Source organism: Sphaeramia orbicularis, chromosome 17, assembly GCF_902148855.1.
Source record: "Sphaeramia orbicularis chromosome 17, fSphaOr1.1, whole genome shotgun sequence".
NCBI classification, from domain to species: Eukaryota; Metazoa; Chordata; class Actinopteri; order Kurtiformes; family Apogonidae; genus Sphaeramia; species Sphaeramia orbicularis.
In genome coordinates, this window is record NC_043973.1 from 54,435,408 (window position 1) to 54,455,927 (window position 20,520).

The following is a 20,520-nucleotide window of genomic DNA, read 5'->3' on the forward strand; positions in this document are numbered from 1 at the left end:
CTTCCTCCTCCCTGTTTCTCCTTCCGTTTCTCCTCCCATCTCTCTGTCCTCCTCCTCCTCCCATTTGGTCTATCTCTGAGACGCCCTCTTCACTCATCTGATCCTCCCTCTTCCTCCTCCTGGCTCCGCCTCCTCCTCGTCACCTCCCTCAGACCCTCCTGGATCTGGTCCACAGCCTCCTGGTCATGGTTCTGACGGGCCAGTCTCAGCGCCTCCTGGTAGAAGTGGACGGCCTCGTCCAGCTGCCCTGAGGACACAGACACAGGTCACGTCCACACCACAAACTAGAACCAATTTTGGCCCCAGCTCAGGAACCCAGACATTCTAAGACGTTGGTGAGGTTCCGTCTACAGAACCACAACCACAAAAGAACTGGGAAAGGACCCATACGTACCTTTGTGCAGAAGGATGCCCGCCATGTTTCCCAACAGGACATGTTGGTCCGGATGTCCTGCAGACCGGCTCAAATCCACTGCCCTCTGAACCAGAACCAGAGCGTCTCCATGGTGACCCTGCAGATCCAAGATGGTGGCCAGGTCGCTCATCAGCACCAGAGTCTTATGGGAAATAGAACCACCACATCATCAGCATCTGCAGCTTCAGCCATGGTTATCGGTACCAGAACCACAGGTATCGGTACCAGAACCACAATTATCGGTACCAGGACCACAATTATTGGTACCAGGACCACAGTTATCAGTATCATTTAAAACCATAAATAAGGTCTAGTTTGGACCATTTCCACCCTCGACCCAAATCCACCTTTAAACAGTAAAGAAATACACATATGACACATTTAAATGACACTCATCGATGGGACTGTTTATTGTGGGTGTGTCGTCACCTGTAGGTGTGTCCTCACCTGTGGGTGTGTCTCTCCCTGCTCCTGGGTACAGATGTCCAGGGCTCTCTTATAGTCCTCTTCCGCCTGCTTCAGGTTCCGCGTTGAGGCCCGGTACCGAGCCCGAGAGTCCAGACACAGACCGAGCAGGAGGCGGGTGTCCTTCCTCAGAACCTCCTGTTCCTCTGGATGCAGCAACGCAACAGTCAACACAGCAACGCAACAACCAACAAAACGCAACAATCAACAAAACAACGCAACAGTCAACACAACACCACAACAACACAAGTCAACACAGCAATGCAACAGTCAACACAGCAATGCAACAACCAACAAAATGCAACAACCAACAAAATGCAACAATCAACAAAACAAGGCAACAATCAATACAACAACAGGAGGACAGGGAGGTGGTGACAGAGGACATGGAAGGGGACGGGGATATCTCACCTGTCTGCTCATCTCCTGAAGTGTCCTTCTCTAGTTTGGACTCCAGAGACTCCACACAGAACCTGAACCCCTGCTCAGCAAGCTCCGCCCTCAATACATAAACAGACAGTCACTTCTCTGACTCCTCCCCTCTGTCTCCTCCCCTCTGACCTCCACCCTGTATCTCCTCCCCTCTGTCTCCTCCCCTCTGACTCCTCCCCTCTGTACTTCTTACTTGCTCTGTTCAGCGTAGATGGTTGTGAGTTTCAGAGACATCTCGATGACAGCGTTGTCATCCAGTGGCGTCCCATTGGACAACATGAAGCTCATGGCTGCTTTGAACAGCTTCTCTGCCTGAGGACAATAAAGGACAGGACAATAAAAGATGCCTCAGTCTGACCTCGGCGATCTCCATTGTCCACCTAAATGATGTCACTTCCTGTAGAACATGTGCTTCCGTACTTACACTGTCCAGTTCACCCTGGACGTAGGCCAGGTTCGCCATCTGAGGACACGGAGCAGGACACAGGGTCAAAGGTCAGGTGTGTGTGGGTGAAATGGGAGGGTCAAAGGTCAGGTGTGTGTGGGTGAAATGGGCGGGGCCTCACCAGGCTATAGGTGTAGACAATGGCGTTAGTGTTGTGGGTCTGATGAGCCAGGACAACGGCCTGATGGAGGAAGGAGGAGGCCGCCTGGTGGTGTCCACGGTGGAGATTGAGCTGAGGACAGACACAGAGACAGGGGAGACAGGTGAGACAGGGGAGACAGGGGAGACAGGGGAGCATCTCTGCTGTTACCTTGGCCTTCTTCAGCAGTAGGATCATCTCGTCCTCTTTCCTCTGGGCTTCGTCTCGCTCATCTTCCTCACTTCTGAACAGGGAGAAGGCTGCAGAGACAGGAGGACAGACAGACAGATGGACAGGAGGACAGATGGACAGATGAACAGACAGACAGATGGACAGGAGGACAAATGGATAGACAGACAGATGGACAGGAGGACAAATGGATAGACAGACAGATGGACAGGAGGACAGATGGACAGTTTACTGACGTCCAGTGGTGACGTTGCAGATTCAAACCGTATCTGATCACATGGTTTAGTTCAACAGAAACAAACGCACCGGCGGCAGCCCACAGTATGGCTCCGCCTCCAACTCCTCCTCCTCGTCTTTGTGAGTTCTGATGTTCTCTCACCTTTACCCAGCATGCCGAGCACCCTCTGCTCTGTCTGTTATATGAACGTAAAGAGAATAAAAGCACAAAAACACAGAAGAGTGAACGGGTCAGTGATGATAAGGAACCGGCCAATGAGACGACGGATTCACAGAAAAGTGAAATCATTCAACCAATCACTGATGGATCATAAAATGCTTTTAAAACAAGCAAAACAATGTTTGTTTTTTTTTAAACATTTGTGTTAAACTTCTGTGACGGCGTTAATACCTCAGAGAGTTTAATTAAATTAAAATGATCCAAATTAGCACTGAAACAGTAAAAAATGAACCAAAAGTAGCCAATAAATGAACAAACTAATAACAAATACATTTCACATTAATGATATGATCAATGAATGAATGATTACGAAATAAAATCAAGCATTAAATCAAGAGAATTAACCATAAATCTAACAAAACTAAACATTAAATCCAGAAATTTATATATATATATATATATATATATATATATATATATATATATATATATATATATATATATATATATAAAACTCTGATAAAAAGTGTTAAAACGATTACAGAAAAGGCATCAAATCCATCAAATGAACAAAACAGAAGCTTTAGATGACGTGAAAGCTCCGCAGACTGGACCGGTTCTGATCCAAATGACACATAAACGGATGGAAATGGACCCGTTCAGGAGGTCACACTGGTTCAGATCCGGAGCTCCGACCTGTCTGATCCAGATCCGAATCTGGCGGTGGACCCGAACCTGCCCAGAGTCCGACGGAGGACGGACCGGAGCAGAAAGGACGCCGCCATGTTGACTGTTTACACCGGAAACGGAAGTCACATGGTGTCAGCAGCCTCCTTCAGAATAATAATTTTAATTTTAATGAACACCTTCACAATAAACTTCTTATAGCTTCTACATGATGATGTTGATATTTGGACATTTGATATTTCACATTTTTTTCTTTTTTCTTTTAATTGGTATGTGTTCATGTACAAGTTATTAGTTTCAACTAAACTAAACTAAACTGAACTTACTGAACTGAACTAAACTAAACTAAACTAAACTAAACTAAACTGAACTAAACTAAACTAAACTAAAACTGAACTAAACTAAACTAAACTGAACTGAATTCAACTGAACTAAACTAAAACTAAACTAAACTGAACTCAACTCAACAAAACTAAAATTAAACTGAACTGAACTAAACTAAACTAAAACTCAACTCAACTCAACTCAACTCAACTCAACTAACTATAGATACAGAAGTGTATCCACTGTTCCAAAGTAGCTAAAGGACCAAACATGGCTGTTTTTAAAGTTGTCCTGTCGTCTGATTTAGACAGAACTGAACAGCTGAAATCCCAAAGCATGACGTTGCATTTGATTCTTTGTTGAATTCTTTGTTGTGATGTAAATGTTAGAATTGCATTCCATCTGAAATGTTTGCGTATATATTTTGTCAATTTAAAAAAATCACGACAAATGTTCAAATGAACAAACACCATGGTGGTCTGAAATGTTAATGAGTTTAGTGTGGATGTGAATAATGATGAAGGCGCTGGTTCAGATCCACATGGTTTGAATTCATCATATGGAAACTTTGATCAGATATCAGTGACATTAAATGAACCAAATGTATATGAATTTACATTAGAATATTAGAATGAAACAAGAACCAGTTAGAGAAGACTATTATTATTATTATTATTATTATTATTATTATTATTATTATTATTATTATTATTATTATTATTATTGTGAATGAATGAATGTTTATTTCAGTTAAATACAAAACACATACATATTAAAAAAAACAACAAACAAACACAAAATTAACACAATTTGTAACTAAAAAAGGAAGAAGCTGAAGCCAGAGGCTTATTTCTGCTTCTCCTATTTCCATCCTTACTCCAAGTCCACACCTGAAGTTGCAGCAGATTAGTACTTAAACACAAATTATACTACATTCGGTGTTATAAGTCACTTTGAAATCATAGTACTTTCATAGCCCTTAAGAATTTGACAAATTAAAGCCTTTTTGAAACTCGACAGTGAGCTACACAATTTCACTTCATCCTTCAATTTGTTCCATAATTTGACACCAATAACAGAAACACAGTGATATTTAACGTTTGTTCTTACTTTACATTTTTCAAACACAAACATCCCTCTTAAATTATAATTTCCTTCTCTTAACTTAAAAATTTTCTGAATATAAACAGGAAGATTTTTACTTTTAACATGAAACATAAATTCCATTGTTTTTAAATATACAATATCAAAAAATTTTAGTAAACCAGATTCTACAATAAGTGGATTACTTGATTGGAGATAACCAGCTTTGTTTATGACTCTAATAGCTTTTTTTTTTTTGGAGTTTAATTATCAGGTCTATATTATTTTTATACGCATTGCCCCATATTTCCACACAATATGACATATATGGCATTATAAGTGAACAATACAATATATGCAAACATTTTTTGTTTAACAAGTCTCAAGTTTTATAAAGAATCGCAACAGCCTTGGACATTTTACATTTGATATATTCTGTTTGTGATTTCCAACAGAGTTTATGGTCAATAATCACTCCCAAAAATTTCGTTGCATACACCCTTTCAATTTCAATTTCATTAATTTTCAGTTTTATGTCATAATTTACCCTAGCACCACCATTCACCATTATTATTATTATTATTATTATTATTATTATTATTATTATTATTAATAATAATAATAATAATAATAATAATAATAATAATAATAATAATAATAATAATAATAATAACCTCTGCTCAGTTGACAGCCTGCCCTGAACGTCAGTTAACTGCCAGATCAAGTCGCCAATCGGAGAAGAGCCTTTCTAGCCAATCAGAGGCAAGTAAGGCGGTCCCTTCCCTCCCGTCCGCAGTAAACACATCCGGGACTTTATCCTCCACTCCTGCAGGGGTCGCTGTGAGCCCCAGTAGAACCCAGTAGAATCCGGATCATCATGGCGGATCTGAACCGTCAGCTCCAGGAGTATCTGGCCCAGTCCAAAGCCGGTGGGGCCAGCACCGTGTCGCAGTCCGGCTCCAGCACCACGGTGGACCTGGACGGTGCCGAGCCGGTCCCCGGCAGCTGGTTCGGCCGGTGGTCCAGCCCGTGGTCCGGGAGCCGCGGCGGCGGTCTGTCCGGACAGAGCGCGGGCGGAACCGGAGGCTTTTCGTGGCCGTGGTCCGCGGAGCCGGACCCGTGCCTGCCGGGTCTGAGCCGGCGGCAGCGGCTGGCGGCCTCCGGGGTGTGCGCCGCCTTCTCCGCGCTGTGCTTCGGCCTGTCGGCTCTGTACGCGCCGCTGCTGCTGCTCTACGCCCGGAAGTTCGCCCTGCTCTGGTCGCTCGGATCACTGTTCGCCATCGCGGCGGCGGCGATTCTCCGCGGCCCTAGCAGGATGGCCGCCGGCCTGCCCACGTCCCCCGGGGCCGCAGTGTACCTGACCGCCCTGGCAGGGACTCTGTACGCGGCCTTGAGCCTCCACAGCACCGTCCTGACGGCACTGGGAGCCGGCCTGCAGGTGGGACCCGGGTCTGGGGGGTCTACAAGGGTCTGTACCGGGTCTGGGGGTCTAGTAGGGTCAGTACCGGTGTGGCATAAAATACGGACCTTGTAAAATTTGGACCTATTTGGAATTTGCGCACGGGTTAGGGTTAGGTGATCTAAGTACATAGGATATATCACAGGAGATTATACGGTACATATTTCACAAGGGTACAAACTTCATGCGTATACGCATAAAATATGTACCGCGGATTTTCACGCGTGCGCAAAATCGGCAGGGGTACAAATTTTATAGGGGTCCATATTTTATCCGACACCGGTCCTAGGGGGTCTACAGGGGTCTGTACCGGCTCTGGGGGTCTAGGAGGATCTGTGCTGGTCCCAGGGGGTCTAGTAGGGTCTGTGCTGGTCTCAGGGGGTCAGGTGTAGGGGGTCCACATTGTAAGGGGCTTGTGGTTGTGGTTCTGGTCCATGTATAACCGGGTTGTGGTTCTGGTCTCTGCAGGTCGCTGTGATCCTCGGCGCCGTGGTGTCGCTGCTTCCTGGGGGCGGAGCCGGGATGCGCTTCGTGGGAGGGTTGGCGGCGTCTGCTATCAAGAGGACGGTGACCGGGAAAACCATGCCCATCTGACCCAGGACCGGACGCAGCGGAGGACCGGGACAGTGTCCACAGGCGGGGTCCGAGACCCCCCCACCCCACCCCGGGCCCGCTGAGGGGTCTGTAGGACCTGGGTTCCAGACAGGGCTCAGATGAACATGTGATCGATCCATGGTGATTCTGGATTATCAGCTGACGGTTCATACCCATCTGATACCGGTGTGTCCTGGACTGTCCAGGGGTCAGTGAAGGCACCATGAACCAAACGGAAGCTGCTGACCTCTGACCTCTACATGGACACATCTGAGGACCACACTGGACTTTCCTGCTGGTTTGAACCCGTAAGGCGTTCAGGCATAAGAGGAGAAATAAAAACAGACAGCATTTAGACTGAAGGTCCTGGTCCTATGTGACCTTTGACCTCTGCTGTCAGTGTGGTCAGTTCATTAAACGTGGATCAAACAGACTGTGGTGGGTTTGTCCTTCAGGTGTTGGACGTGCAGTGACCTCTAGTGGTGGACATCACATGTCTTCTGTCCAGGGGGTCATGGGAGATGGAGTCCAGATGAAGACATACCCATGATGCCTTGGGTCAGTTCCCACGGGGTCAGCGTAGTCCTGATCAAACCCAGTCTGTGGACCCGTTGAATCCAGGTGTTTCTTTTCTAACAGGGGTCTGGGATCCAAAACAATAAGGACTAATGTCAGAATGTAGTTTTATATTATGGGATAGATATCATTAGTTTGGTTCAGTTATTCTCTTTGTTTCTAAAATGACTCACAGATTATTCTTGTAATATTATGACTTTATTTTCCAAATATGACAACACTATTCTCATAAAAATGTGACATTAATTTCATTAAATTGAGTTTTTTTTTTTTAAAACTATGATTTTATTCTCATAAAATTACAGGTTTTCTCTTGATATTTTATGACTTTTTTCTCATCACAAGTGTTTTTATTACCTTCGCCAAGGAGGTTATGTTTTTGCCAGGGTTTGTTTGTCTGTCTGTTTGTCTGTCCGTTAGTGTGCAACATAACTCAAAAAGTTATTGACAGATTTTGATGAAATTTTCAGGGTTTGTTGGAAATGGGATAAGGAAGAAATGATTAACTTTTTGGGGTGATCCGGAAGAAATCCTGGATTCTGGATCACTTTGAAATTTTCGTTAACATTGTGGTAAATGGGGCCAAAATTTTCGTTTCCCAATATCTCGCTTAATTATTGACCAAAACTCATGAAATTTAACTCAGGAATTGACAATGGGGTCCTCTATCACATTTCAAAGGCTGATCCGGATCTGATCCAGAAGGCGGATTTTATTTTAAAAAATAAATGTAGGATTTGTGTCACCGATTATGTGGGGAATTTTTGCGCTTGGCGGAGGTCTGCGCTCTCCGAGTGCTTTTCTAGTTTTCTTATGTGGTGCTGATATGTCGTAGTTTTGGAAACAACGATAAGAACTGAACCCAAACTAATGATATCCATCCCATAATATAAACTATGTTCTTACATTAGTCCTTATTGTTTTTATCACTGTTAGAAAACCAACACCTGGATCCAATGGGTCCACAGACTTTGATCCATACGGTCGATGATCGATTACCTATAAATAATAATCCGTATTTTAAATATTAATCCATATTTGTGTGTTTTATTGTTACAAAAGTCCAATTCCATGAGGGAAATATGAATAAACTGAAATGTTCTTCAGAAGAATCAGTGTCATTGGACCAAAGTTCAACCACAGCAGATCAACACACACAACATTTAAGAATGTTGACAAACATGAACAAAATAAACAACAAACATGAACAAAACCAAATAAGAACAAAATAAACAAACCTGAACAAAATAAACAACAAATAAGAACAAAATAAACAAATATGAACACAGTAAAAAGAACAAACATGAACGAAAATAGGACCAATGGCCCTGTAGCTTACCTGCCAAATTAAAAGCTTTGGGAAATGTATCCAGATGCCATTTATTATCACCCAGTTCTGTGTATTTATTCTATTACAGAAATAGCCCATGTTTTGGTCATATTCCAATCAGATCTGTAAAAAATTCAAATTCCAACTTGATATCATTGATATTGATTTATTGTATCAATCCACTTCCTATCTCTTATAATGGGAACATTTTTCAAAGTTGCAGCAAATCCAGAATCAGATCCAGATCGAAATAATTTCAATACCTTGTGCTGACATCATCATACAGAAGCTGTATACTAAGTTTGAAGTCAATCAGAACTGGAGTTTGGGAGAAAAGGACGATTGAAATTTTTTCCCCATAAGAGCCCATGTTAAATTTTCCGTAAGTTCCTGGATCCAGAAGAAGATCCTGATCAGCATGTGGACATTATGTTTTGGTCATCGCCTCATCAGAGTTGGACTGTAGAAATTTACACTGGATATCATTTGTATTTACTGAGTTATTGTATCGATCCACTTCTTATCTCTTATAATGGGGACATTTTTCAAAGTCGCACCAAATCCAGAATCAGATCCGGATCCAAATAATTTTACTAACTTTTGTTGACATCATCATAAAGAAGCTGTATACCAAGTTTGAAGTCAATCGGAATTGTAGTTTCGGAGAAGAAGACGATTGAAATTTTTGTAACGGACGACAGACGACAACGGATGTCGCATGATGACAATAGTTTATGGCCTGTCGGCCGGTAAGCTAAAAACAAATAGGAACAAAATAAACAACAAGTAAGAACAAAATAAAAAAACATGAACTCATTTTTTTTTTTCTGTTGTTCTTATTGGACCGGTTCTGATCCACTTCAGATCAGACTAGTCTGAATGTGGAACCAGGACTAAAAGGATTTGGACATTTTTAACTGTTCACGTCTTCACTGTTACTGATGCATTTCATGGGCGGGATTAGACCCTTTGGTGGGCTGGACTAGACATTTGGTGGGTGGGATTAGATCCTGTGGTGGGTGCTATTAGACCCTTTGGTGGGCGGGATTAGACCCTGTGATGGGCGGGACCAGACCCTGTGGTGGGCGGGACTAGTACTGGTCTTCATACCGTAACTGTACATGTGACTTTTCCCACCTGAACAGTTTTGTGGTTGTCAGTGTTTCAAGGTGTTTTGGGTTTGTGGTCCTGGTCCGGCCCATTTGTCCCCCTTTGGGCTGAATGTGGGACCTGGACATAAACCACTTGGACATCCCTGCTGGACTGTGCTGGACTGGATCCGGACACTGGGTGGGGTTTGAAGTGTGAATCTTTATTGTCCATCAGTGAAAACACAAAAACATACAAATCTTTTACAAAAGCAACGACCGACAGTAACATGGCGTCCGTCCTAAAAGGAGGCGGGGCCCGACAGTGACACGGCGTCCGTCCTAGAAGGAGGCGGGGCCCGACAGTGACACGACGTCCGTCCTAGAAGGAGGCGGGGCCACACAGAGACTCATGGGACATGAAAACACGCCACCACTCAGATTGTCTGTCGGGGTCATGTGACCATAGTCCACCTCCGCACCAAACCGGGCACTACCGGCCCCGGCCGCCCCCCCTTGGCGCTCCTCTGAGTGGCGGTCCTCCTCTCCTGGGTCCAGGTCCTCCTCCAGGACCCCACCCCCCCCGTCCGCCGCGACCCGATGGACCGAAACCGGTGTCATCCCTGGGAGGACGAGCTGCAGGACGGAAAGACAAGAAGGAGGTCCAGTGGTTAGTGGTGGTCCACAGGGTCCGCTTTAGCACACAAGACTGATCTGACCAACACAGACCAACGTAGACCTGCAGACCAACATAGGCCAACATAGACCTGCAGACCAACGTAGACCTGCAGACCAATGTAGACCAACGTGGATCTGCAGACCAACGAAGACCAACATAGACCTGCAGGCCAATGTAGACCTGCAGACCAATGTAGACCTTGCAAACCAACATCGAGGAGCGTAGACCTGCAGACCAATGTAGATCAACATAGACCTGCAGACCAACACTGACCTGCAGACTGGGACTGGATCTGGGACTGAATGTGTTAGGTGTTTTACCTCCGTCGGCTCCTGGAGAATCCCGGTCTCGGGGGTCTCCAGTTCCCGGGCCGTCCTGCCAGGGGCGCTTGCGGGGGGGCAGAGAGGCCATGTCCATGCCCTGCAGAGACGACGAACGCTCGCGCCCCGCCGGTGACGACCCATCATGCATCTGCTGCCCGTCCCGGTAACCGTCATGACCTGAGGCAGAGACACACAAATCAAAACCGGAACTGAGACAGAGACGACCTAAACTACAGCCACACAAAGACAGGTTCAGGGTTTGAACACAACAAACAACACATTCAATGAAAGACAATTAACGCACACTTGAAAGTTTTACAAAAACTGAAGAAAGTATTCATTTAAAATCATAAGAAAAGTTCAAGGAATCAACTTGTTCAAATGTTGTTGAAACCCTTGTTCTGGACTCGTCAAACCCACTCAGGACCAGTCCCTCTGAATGCCGCCCATGAGGCCCCAGGGGCTTGTAGGACATGTGCTCCCACTGGGGTGGACTCTGACCTCCTGCTCTGGGGGGACCTCCTCCTCGGGGTGGTCTCCCTCGGCCTCCGTTGTCCCAGCCCCGGCCCAGGTCTTCATTGACGTCGTAGCCATCTTCCTGTCCTCCAAACTCGTCAGGGTAACCTCGACCTCCGGGCCGGCCGGGGCCACCGCCTCTGAACCTGGAACAAATGGTCCGCTAAGTCTGGGTTCAGGACCAGAACCTAAACTTCTGAATGTACTGCTGCTACTGGTCCTAGATCCTGGACTACAACCAGAGAACTCTCAAGTGGACCAGGTTCTAGTTGGGACTCACCTGTCCTCCCTCCGTCCTCTGAACTCTCCTCCGTCCCGGTTGAACCTGTCGTCAGGACCCCAGTTTCCACCGTTCCCCCCTCCTCCTCGGTGGCCTCGTCCTCCTCCTCCCTGGTACCCTTGTCCAGGACCCGGTCCCGGTCTCCAGCCCTCATCCCGACTGTGGAAGTCCTGGCCTCCATCAAAGTCCTGTGGCCCTCGTCTCCCCTGCTGGTTTTCCCCCCAATAAAGCCCTGAGCCCTGGTCTGGTGCTCCAGGTCCCTGGCGGTCTGGAGGTCCCATGTGGTGGTTAGGAGGTGGACCCCGAGAGTCTGAAGACAAGAAAAAGCCAAGACCAGGACCGTGTTAGACCTTTAACAATGAGCTCAATCAAACTTCCACTGGTCTAGAATCAAGACCTGCTCAGGTCAAGGACTGGGATCGAGATGATCAGGACTGAAAACAGAGACTAGACTGGACGTGAATGAACTGTCGACAGACGAGGCCCAGCACCATGCTGGCTCTTACCTTTGTTGTTGGGCCCCTGTGGCCCCTGTGGCCCCATGCCATGCATCATCGGCCCTGAGTTCTGACCCTGCAAAGACCAGTGAGTTAGTGTCAACGAAGGAATAAACCAAACTAAACCAAACCAAACTAAACTAAACCAAAGTAAACTAAACTAAACCAAACCAAACTAAACTAAACTAAACTAAACTAAACTAAACTAAACTAAACCAAACCAAACCAAACTAAACTAAACTAAACTAAACTAAACCAAACCAAACCAAACCAAACTAAACCAAAGTAAACTAAACTAAACTAAACCAAAGTAAACTAAAGGATGCTGTCATCCTAACCTAGGTCCTGTTCTGGTTCGGTCTGCTCACCTGGTGCTGCATGTATGGGGGCCCCTGCATGTTCCCGTGGGGCCCCTGCATGTTTCCGTGGGGTCCTTGCATGTTACCTGGGGGTCCCTGTATGTTACCTGGGGGTCCTGGGGGCCCCTGCATATTGCCCATCCCATAGTTGTTTGGCATGTTGCCATGTGTCCGAGGCGGGGGCCCCATCATCCCGCCCTGCATTGGCCCCTGGGGGCCCATCATGTTCCCTTGGGGAGGCATCATGCCCCCCTGAGGCGGGGGCCCCTGAGGATCCCTTGGACCCATTCCTCGTGGAGGGGGCCCCATCATTCCACCGGGGGGCCCCTGCATCCCTCTGGGTCCGGGGCCCATGTGAGGTCCCTGGGGGCCCATGTTTCTGGGAGGACCAGGATGTCGCTGCATGTCCGGTGGTCCCATCATTCCTTGCGGGGGCCCCTGGTGGGGCTGGGGTCCAGAAGGGGGGCCCATCTGTCCAGGGGGCATGAAGGGGGGCTGCAGGCCTCCTGGGCCCATTGGAGGCCCCATGGTGTTGGGCATCTGCTGAGGGGCCATGTTTGGGGGGAAGCCCTGCTGTCCAGGGGGTATGGGGCCCCCTGGACCACCAGGTCCCCCAGTGCCAGGGAACGGGGGCATCGTGCCCTGTGCCTGTGAGGGGCCCATGCCCCCCTCGGGGTTCATCTGGTTCATCCGGTCCATCTTTATTTGCTGCACAAAGGAACAGAAGAGGATGAGTTGGGTGGTCTGTGGTGTGACCGGGGTCCGGACAGTCAGGACCATAGACCTGGTCCAGCTGGACAGGGTCCATAGTCCAGCTGGACCATCCATCTGAAGGACAAACCCTGGGTTTGTGTTATGGTTCAGTTTAATAAACTGATGTTAGTTTAGTTCAAACATATTCACATTCAACTATTGAACACTTTCGAACCATAACACTGACTTCAAACACACGCCTGTTTTGCTCTGACTGCTGTGGAACGTCATGGTGTGTTCTACCTACAGGTGCATGGCGTCACCTGAACCTGAACCACAGTGGTGCTGGTCCACAGGCCTCAGGTGCGTCTCTCACCTCCAGCAGCATGGGGTTTGTGTACTGCAGCGCCGCCATTTCCTGCTCGATCTCGGCCTGAGTCTTCTTCTTCACCTCCACCTTCTGCTCCACCTTCCGGTCTTTGGACAGATCTGCAGCAGGGGGCATCATGGGTACTTTGTTCTCAGCCCATGCCTGCAGAGGAAGAGGGCGTCGGTCACAGACTCCACACCTGGTTCCATACCCGTTCAGGTGTTCATCAACCGGCCACTCACCTGCTGGAACTGAGCCGGGATCGGTTTGGCGTACGGGACTTTCTTCTGAGGGACCTTCTTGGCGTCCTTGCCCATGACCTCGTCCACTCCCCAGTCCAGACCTGGGATGGACATCTCCACCTCAGGAACCGCCTCTTTACCTGTGGACGTCACAGTGGACATCAGACAAGTCTAACTGAGGATGCCGCTGTACCACACCTGGACATCCTGACCTTTGATGGCACTGGTAGGCGGATGCACATGTGGAAAACCACCTGAAACGAACTCTAACAACAGGTTTCTCAGCTGTTTTTAGTAGAGTGAGGCGTCTTTAAAAACAAAGAAGAAGTTTAACCAAAGGTGGACACTACAAAGGAGACATTTTCAAGATGGTGTCCAAGACGGACAGACAGCCCTTCAAATATCCTGTCCTTCATTATTTGACTAAGCCATATTACAGACTAAGATAAGATAAGATAAGATAAGAGCGCCAGCACAAACCGTCTAAAAAACAATTTTGATCCCAGGTCCATAATTGCACTGAACTCTGCTGGACATTCATTGTGTGGAACGCTGAATGTTGTCCAGAGTATATGATGATGCTTTATGTGGCTTTTATTCTTCTAGTAACACTATTTTTTAAGCTGCTTTTTTTTTTTTTTTTAAGATATTTATGCCATCAGGGTTTTTCTTTTATATTTAACTTTTATACTCTTTTATATACATTATTTATACTTTTTTATTGCACCTAGGACGACTGCACTTTAATTTCGTTGTGCCTGTACAATGACAATAAAGACATTCTATTCTATTCTATTCTAGTCTATTCTATAAGGTAAGATAAGATAAGATTAGATAAGCTCTTCCTTTCTTAGTCCCAAGGGGACATTCCAGATTTCCAGTAGTAATAGTGAAGCACAAACAAAGGACACAGGAGTAGAAGAGAGCAAACGGAAAAGTAGTTTGCACTGCAACTCTTACTTTAATGTGTGTTTTATATTTTCGGGTTTTATGTGTTGTTTTCTTACTTGCTGTTTTTAATCACCTTTTACATGTTTCTTTTATAATGTTTTAAATGCGTTTCTTTTTCCCTTGTCGTCGTATTTCAATGTCCTGTGTGAAGCACCTTGAATTGTCTTGTTGCTGAAATGTGCTATACAAATAAAGTTACCTTGCCTTACAGACAAATGCAAACCGCTGTAAATCCTGTTTCCATGTGTGCACATGCTGAACCTGCCACAGGTTGGACAGAGGACACACTCATACGTCCACCTATACACACAGAATTCTACAGATACAAGTGTTCACATTAGACATATGAGGACGCTTCTATTGTGGATCCTGACAGCTGCACAAGGACACACCTGTCCTATCTGGGAGTGTGTGTTGGAGGGGGTGGAGTCTCTGTCCATTATGGAGGACAGCTAATGGAATACTAATACAACATGTTTTTGTCCGATCCCTGTGGATTAGACCACAGATGGAGACGCTTTAGCCCAGGTCATCGAACTCAGTACGTGTTTTTGGACATAAACCCTTTTTTTTTTTTTTTGCTAAAACTCAGACTTGACATTCATTGTAAAAGTCATTCCACCTCAAACGAACTTAAACTGGACTTTTCTAACTTTGATCCATAACAGCTGAATGAGCCTGAACAGAAGCCTGAGTGTGAACCCTCATTTCCACTGGAATGAGGTTGCACATATGTGATCCATCTTCTACAGATGTTTGGAGTTGAACGGTGCCATTCTACTAAAGATAAATAAAGGACATTCACAACAGAACTCTGACATCTGATAATGTTTGCCTCATTGAAATGTTGTTGGCACCACAGTGTAGACCTCTGTAGTCCAACTAATATTCATCCATGACCACTTAAAGCACTAAAAAAAAACAAAAAAAAAACCCAAAGGCAAAAAAACAAAAAAAACAAAAACATTATAAAAAAATATATATATAAAAAATAAACCACTTGAAACTAAAGGGGTTAGTGGTCTGCAGCCGTCTCCCTGTTTAGACTCATTTGACAGGATCACACAGTTCTAATGAATTTATTCTGTATTAGAATCAAAAGAACGGTTCTGAACCACAGGAACCACCTACACTAGGCAGAACCACATGACAAAGGACAAATATGGAATGACTTCAGGGAAATTCTACTTATTTTTAGAATAAATGTGCTTGTAATCAGTCACTCAAATATATAATTGGACTTGTAATCACTTATCTATTATACAAATATGCTAATTAGAATATCACATGGTCAAAACATGCATCAGGCACTAGTATTCAATACAAAGGAGTAATGGTCATTTTAAGGACCTGAGGGCCGGGGGGGTGAGGTGGGCGGGGGACTTTGTTGGAGTCAAACGTTGGTAACTTTTAGTCTGTTTTGAAATTCATCTGATACGATTGAAACCAGTGAGAAAAACCTTTTTAGAACTTTTTTAGGGTCAGGCCATATTTGCAGCTCTGTATTAGACTGTGACACCCCCCACCCGGCTGATGGACTTACTGGTCTGCTCTTGCTCCATGGCGGCCTTCAGCTGCTCAGGGATCCCCATCCCTGGGATGGAGGCCACGCTGTTGGGCTCCACATCATCTGAAAGCAGTCTTAGGTCACTATCAGCCTCCACTTTGGAATCAGCTCTTCTACACTAATGGGTCCACGGGGGCTCACCGTACTCCACGCCATCCTCCGACATGCCCGGCAGCAGGTTCAGGTTGTAGCGGTCCCTCATCTTGTCCCCAGGACGATTTCTGGTCCAGAATTTACTGAAACCCATCGAACAGAGCACAGGTGTGAGTCTGTACCAGAGCCGGGTCCCCTCCAGTCCACTTAAACTAGAATAAAGCCTCCTCGTCCCCCTACACCAGGTCCACTCCAGTCCACTTAAACTAGAATAAAGCCTTCTCGTCCCCCTGCACCAGCTCCCTCTCCAGTCCCCCTGCACTGGGTCCCCTCCAGTCCACGTACTTAAGCCTCCTCGTCCCCCTGCACCATGTCCCCTCGTCCCCCTGTACCGGGTCCCCTCCAGTCCACGTACTTCAGCCTCCCCGTCCCCCTTGGACCCACCTGGTGTGGTCGTTGGATCCAGAACACAGGATGTGACCCAGTGGGTGCCAGGCCAGACTCCAGATCATCCCCTCGTGGGCCATCTCCATCCCCCCGACCTCCTTCTCCACCCTGAAACCAGACCAACAGGCCAAGTCAGACCGGACACAGACTGCGTCAGCATTAAAGGGTCCACGTCCGGTCTACGTCCAGTCTGCTTCCAGCCCAAGTCTGGTCCGTGCCTAGTCCATGTGGGTTCTACATCAGGTCTACTGGGGTCTTACCCTGTGTGCCAGAACAGCAGAGACCCATCAGAACCTCCACTGGCAAACAGACCCTCATGGACCGGATGCCAGGCCACGGCTGAAACACAACAACACATGGGAGATGTTAGGCCAGGTCCCCCCAGGAGGAGCAGAACCTGGTTTAGACCCAGCAGACCCTGGACCAGATAAGGTCTGTGGGAAAAACCACCTGAAGACGATCAGATGAGCTTTGGACATCTGTCCTCGACTTGGACACATCTACTGGCCCATGTCAGAAGAAGTCCAATGGACCACATGTCCACATGTATGTTTGAAGTTTGAGACAAATAAACAAATAAATGAATACAGTTTGACCAGATGACCTGTTGACATGTTTGAAACCTGATGGACCTGATTCTTCAGCTGAAGCAGGTCCTCCACAAGCTGACACTACACCAGACTGAACCAAAAGTCGATGAGTTTGAACAAACAGAAAATAAAACCACATGACACAAAAAAACACAGACACTTTTCCTCTGCAAGACCTTCACAAACACAAACACCTCTGAGCATTTCCACTGAAACGACACAGAAAAAAAAAACTCCCCTCGGCCCAAACTTTTCATTAAAGTTCCTAAAAGGAGGCGGGACTTTTCAAATTCCTGGAATTCTTGGGGGCGTGTGTGTGTGTGTGTATGTTTATGTGTATTTGTGTGTGTGTGTGTGTCCAGACTCCGGTCCCAGTTCTGGTCCAGACTCCGGTCCCAGTTCTGGTCCACACTCTGGTCCCAGACTCTGGTCCCAGTTGTGGTCCGGACTCACCTGTGGCCTCCTTCTTGTGGCCTCTGAAGACCTGCAGCTCCTCCTTCAGGTTCCTGATGTCAAACAGTTTACACAGATGGTCACGTGACGCCGTCAGCAGCCAGTTGCCGTTCAGGTTCCACTTCACCTCCATCACCGTGTTCTTGTGGGCGTGGCTAAGCACAGAGACCGGAGACACATCAGTGTGATTGGCTGAGCGGTTAGGGTTGGGTTTAGGTGCTTGTACATCCACTCACAGCGTGGCCAGACTCTGTCCGGTCTTTGGGTCCCAGAATTTGATTGGCTGCTGACTGTCTTTGCTCCCAGAAACCACCAGGCCTTTGGTTGGATGCCAGTCGACGCACTTCACATCAGCGCCGTGACCTTTAAATGCAGCAAACACAAACTCCATCATCATTCAGTGGGGTTGCGGTTTGTGTCTGTCGGCAGTCACACATCATCATGGTGCATTTAGGTGTCTTTACCTCGGAGGATCCTCTCCTCGTGGCAGCGCAGGAAGTCCCAGATCCGAACCGTTCCGTCATCGGAGCAGGTGGCGAATTTATTATCGGTGGGAGAAAAGCTGAGGAGAGAAGGAGACGGTTACCATGGCAACGGCATCAGCTCTGACCAACATGTTGAAAACAGAGCTTTACATGATTATCACATCATTCAAATCCAAACAGGTACAACGCACACTTCCTCATTTTCATCTCAGACCTAGACCAGGTTCTGGTTCTGAACACTGACTGGTTGAATCCTGAATGAATGTGTTGTGGTTTGATACTAAGGCTGGAACATCAACAGAACGTCTGCTCACTTTTAATCCCCTTCAGTCCAATCTAGTGTCAGATTGTGTTAAAGTCACTGCCCTATAATTGATATCAGATTGTCTTTGTGTCAAACTGATTCCATCCATATTTATATGTGAAAGTCCTCAGATATTAGAACGGCACAAGGACATGTGACCTGGAAACAGGAGGTCAAAGGTCACCTGTTCAATATTCTACTGCTGCAGATGGAAACACAGGAGAAATGAGGAGCAGAGAATGAGACTATGACCACAAATGGACACACAGACAGACAGACTATAATACCCCTTTGGGTAGATGTTGGCTGAGGGGTCAAAACTGTTTCCAAAAACCAACATGTCATCATCCAACATCATCTACTCCACTGGTGCTCAGTCTTTTTCTGTGGCCCCCCTTTGGAGGTCTATGAACTTCCAGGCCCCCCTTTGGAGGTCTGTAAACCTCCAGACCCCCCTTTGGAAGTCTATAATCCTCCAGACCTCCCTTTGGAGGTCTACAATCCTCCAGACCCCCCTTTGGAGGACCATAAACCTCCAGACCCCCCTTTAGAGAACCATAAACCTCCAGCACCCCCTTTGGAGGTCTATAAACCTCCAGACCCCCCTTTGGAGGTCTATAAACCTCCAGACCCCCCTTTGGAGGACCATAAACCTCCAGAACCCCCTTTGGAGGTCTATAAACCTCCAGACCCCCCTTTGGAGGTCTATAAACCTCCAGACCCTGCTTTGGAGGACCATAAACCTCCAGAACCCCCTTTGGAGGTCTATAAACCTCCAGACACCCCTTCGGAGGTCTATAAACCTCCTAACAGTTCTTGACACATTAATACTGAATGGATGCTTCTGGACCTTCTGGATGAGTCTGTCTCTCCTCAAATGAAGCTGATGAAGATCCTTTTAAACATTAAAAACATTTAAACTTTTTGTTTTTCCTTGAATATTTTTTGTTCAAATTAAAAATAACTTAGATTTTTGTTAATATAAATAAACTCAACCAGACTGCTGCGAGACAATATTTGTTCAAATAAAAATAGTAAACGTCCAATTATCTACAATTCTGACAGTACAGTTCCTTTTTTTAGTCCAACAAACACATGTTGGTTCCACAGATGAACATGTGACCAATATCAGTGGGTCAATGAGCCCGTTTCCATTGGACATTTGAGAACATTCAAGTCCAAACTGGTCCAAAACATAGACGTGTATCCATGCGTCTTCTCCAGTCCAGTCTAGTCCTTGTCCTAAACTCTTTGTCTAGTCTAGTGACAGATTGACCGGTGTCAGATCAGGAAGGATCACTGTTCGAGATGGACCACGAAGTCTGAGAACGAAACCAGGTCAAATCCATGGAGAAGGAACCTGAACTCTGTGGATCCATGGATCTTCTGTTCATCTGTAGAAGGAACCTGAACTCATGGTTCATCTGTGGATCCATGGATCTGCTGCTCCATAAATAATGTCTGTGAAGTGGTGACAGATTTTGGACAGTAGAGTCACGTTGGTGAATTCGTATTCGTGATGGAGAAAGAACAATGGTACAGCTGGATTTCCTGTTTGTAATTCTGGTCTGAACTTATTCATTCATATTCTGATCAAATACACACAATACGACTGAACATGATCGACTGAACTCATACAACAGTTTACACACATTTATTTATGTCCAACTACAGACTAAGGGAAACACAGATCTGTCTGATGGACAGGAACATTTGGACCAGTTCCATACTCCACAGATGTCCCTCAGAAGGAGGTCAAATGGACTCGGACATGGCAAAGACAAAAAAACAACTGAATTAGCCTGGTTCTACTACTGAATTAACCTGATTCTGCTCCTGAATTAGCCTCGTTCTACTTCTGAATTAGCCTGGTTCTGCTCCTGAATTAGCCTGGTTCTGCTCCTGAATGAGCCTGGTTCTGCTCCTGTACAGACACCTCCAAACATCTGCAATAATCCTCTGTTCTACAGAAACCATACAATATTCAATATCTATTCAATATTTAATTATTCGATATTTATTTCATATTTATTCAAACATAAATGCAC

The 20,520-nt window shown here is 46.2% G+C and overlaps 3 protein-coding genes across 8 annotated transcripts in view; 1 reads left to right on the forward strand and 2 right to left on the reverse strand.

Annotated features, from left to right (window-relative positions):
- ttc19 (tetratricopeptide repeat domain 19) lies at positions 1 to 3,311 on the reverse strand. Of its 6 annotated transcripts, none has more exons than XM_030160426.1 (10): positions 3,179 to 3,311; positions 2,392 to 2,498; positions 2,068 to 2,159; positions 1,879 to 1,989; positions 1,737 to 1,775; positions 1,506 to 1,624; positions 1,292 to 1,380; positions 863 to 1,026; positions 395 to 557; positions 3 to 247 (listed from the first exon to the last, which is right to left on the reverse strand). In XM_030160426.1, the coding sequence occupies exons 1-10, from the start codon at positions 3,265 to 3,267 to the stop codon at positions 90 to 92; spliced, it is 1,131 nt and encodes a 376-aa protein (XP_030016286.1). In that variant the 5' UTR covers positions 3,268 to 3,311; the 3' UTR covers positions 3 to 89. The 6 variants fall into 6 exon arrangements, with proteins under 6 accessions (XP_030016284.1, XP_030016285.1, XP_030016286.1 ...); XM_030160428.1 differs by having other exon boundaries at positions 4 to 247; positions 2,068 to 2,156; XM_030160424.1 differs by lacking the exon at positions 3,179 to 3,311 and having other exon boundaries at positions 1 to 247; positions 2,392 to 2,713.
- Positions 3,312 to 5,421: 2,110 nt separating this feature from the next.
- LOC115437231 (vesicle transport protein SFT2C-like) lies at positions 5,422 to 7,491 on the forward strand. The gene is made up of 2 exons (XM_030160454.1): positions 5,422 to 6,014; positions 6,504 to 7,491. The coding sequence occupies exons 1-2, from the start codon at positions 5,454 to 5,456 to the stop codon at positions 6,627 to 6,629; spliced, it is 687 nt and encodes a 228-aa protein (XP_030016314.1). The 5' UTR covers positions 5,422 to 5,453; the 3' UTR covers positions 6,630 to 7,491.
- A 2,488-nt stretch (positions 7,492 to 9,979) lies between these two features.
- LOC115437183 (pre-mRNA 3' end processing protein WDR33-like) overlaps positions 9,980 to 20,520 on the reverse strand; it is a 29,817-nt gene continuing 19,276 nt past the window's right edge. The window contains exons 7-21 of the mRNA XM_030160365.1: positions 18,148 to 18,245; positions 17,920 to 18,046; positions 17,684 to 17,838; positions 16,901 to 16,979; positions 16,638 to 16,748; positions 16,242 to 16,336; positions 16,077 to 16,163; positions 13,583 to 13,722; positions 13,347 to 13,502; positions 12,287 to 12,985; positions 11,928 to 11,994; positions 11,422 to 11,731; positions 11,127 to 11,287; positions 10,623 to 10,802; positions 9,980 to 10,259 (exon numbers count right to left, since the gene is read on the reverse strand). Coding sequence (XP_030016225.1) covers positions 10,117 to 10,259; positions 10,623 to 10,802; positions 11,127 to 11,287; positions 11,422 to 11,731; positions 11,928 to 11,994; positions 12,287 to 12,985; positions 13,347 to 13,502; positions 13,583 to 13,722; positions 16,077 to 16,163; positions 16,242 to 16,336; positions 16,638 to 16,748; positions 16,901 to 16,979; positions 17,684 to 17,838; positions 17,920 to 18,046; positions 18,148 to 18,245 — 2,608 coding nt within the window. The 3' untranslated portion in view covers positions 9,980 to 10,116. The remainder of the gene's footprint in view (positions 10,260 to 10,622; positions 10,803 to 11,126; positions 11,288 to 11,421; positions 11,732 to 11,927; positions 11,995 to 12,286; positions 12,986 to 13,346; positions 13,503 to 13,582; positions 13,723 to 16,076; positions 16,164 to 16,241; positions 16,337 to 16,637; positions 16,749 to 16,900; positions 16,980 to 17,683; positions 17,839 to 17,919; positions 18,047 to 18,147; positions 18,246 to 20,520) is intronic.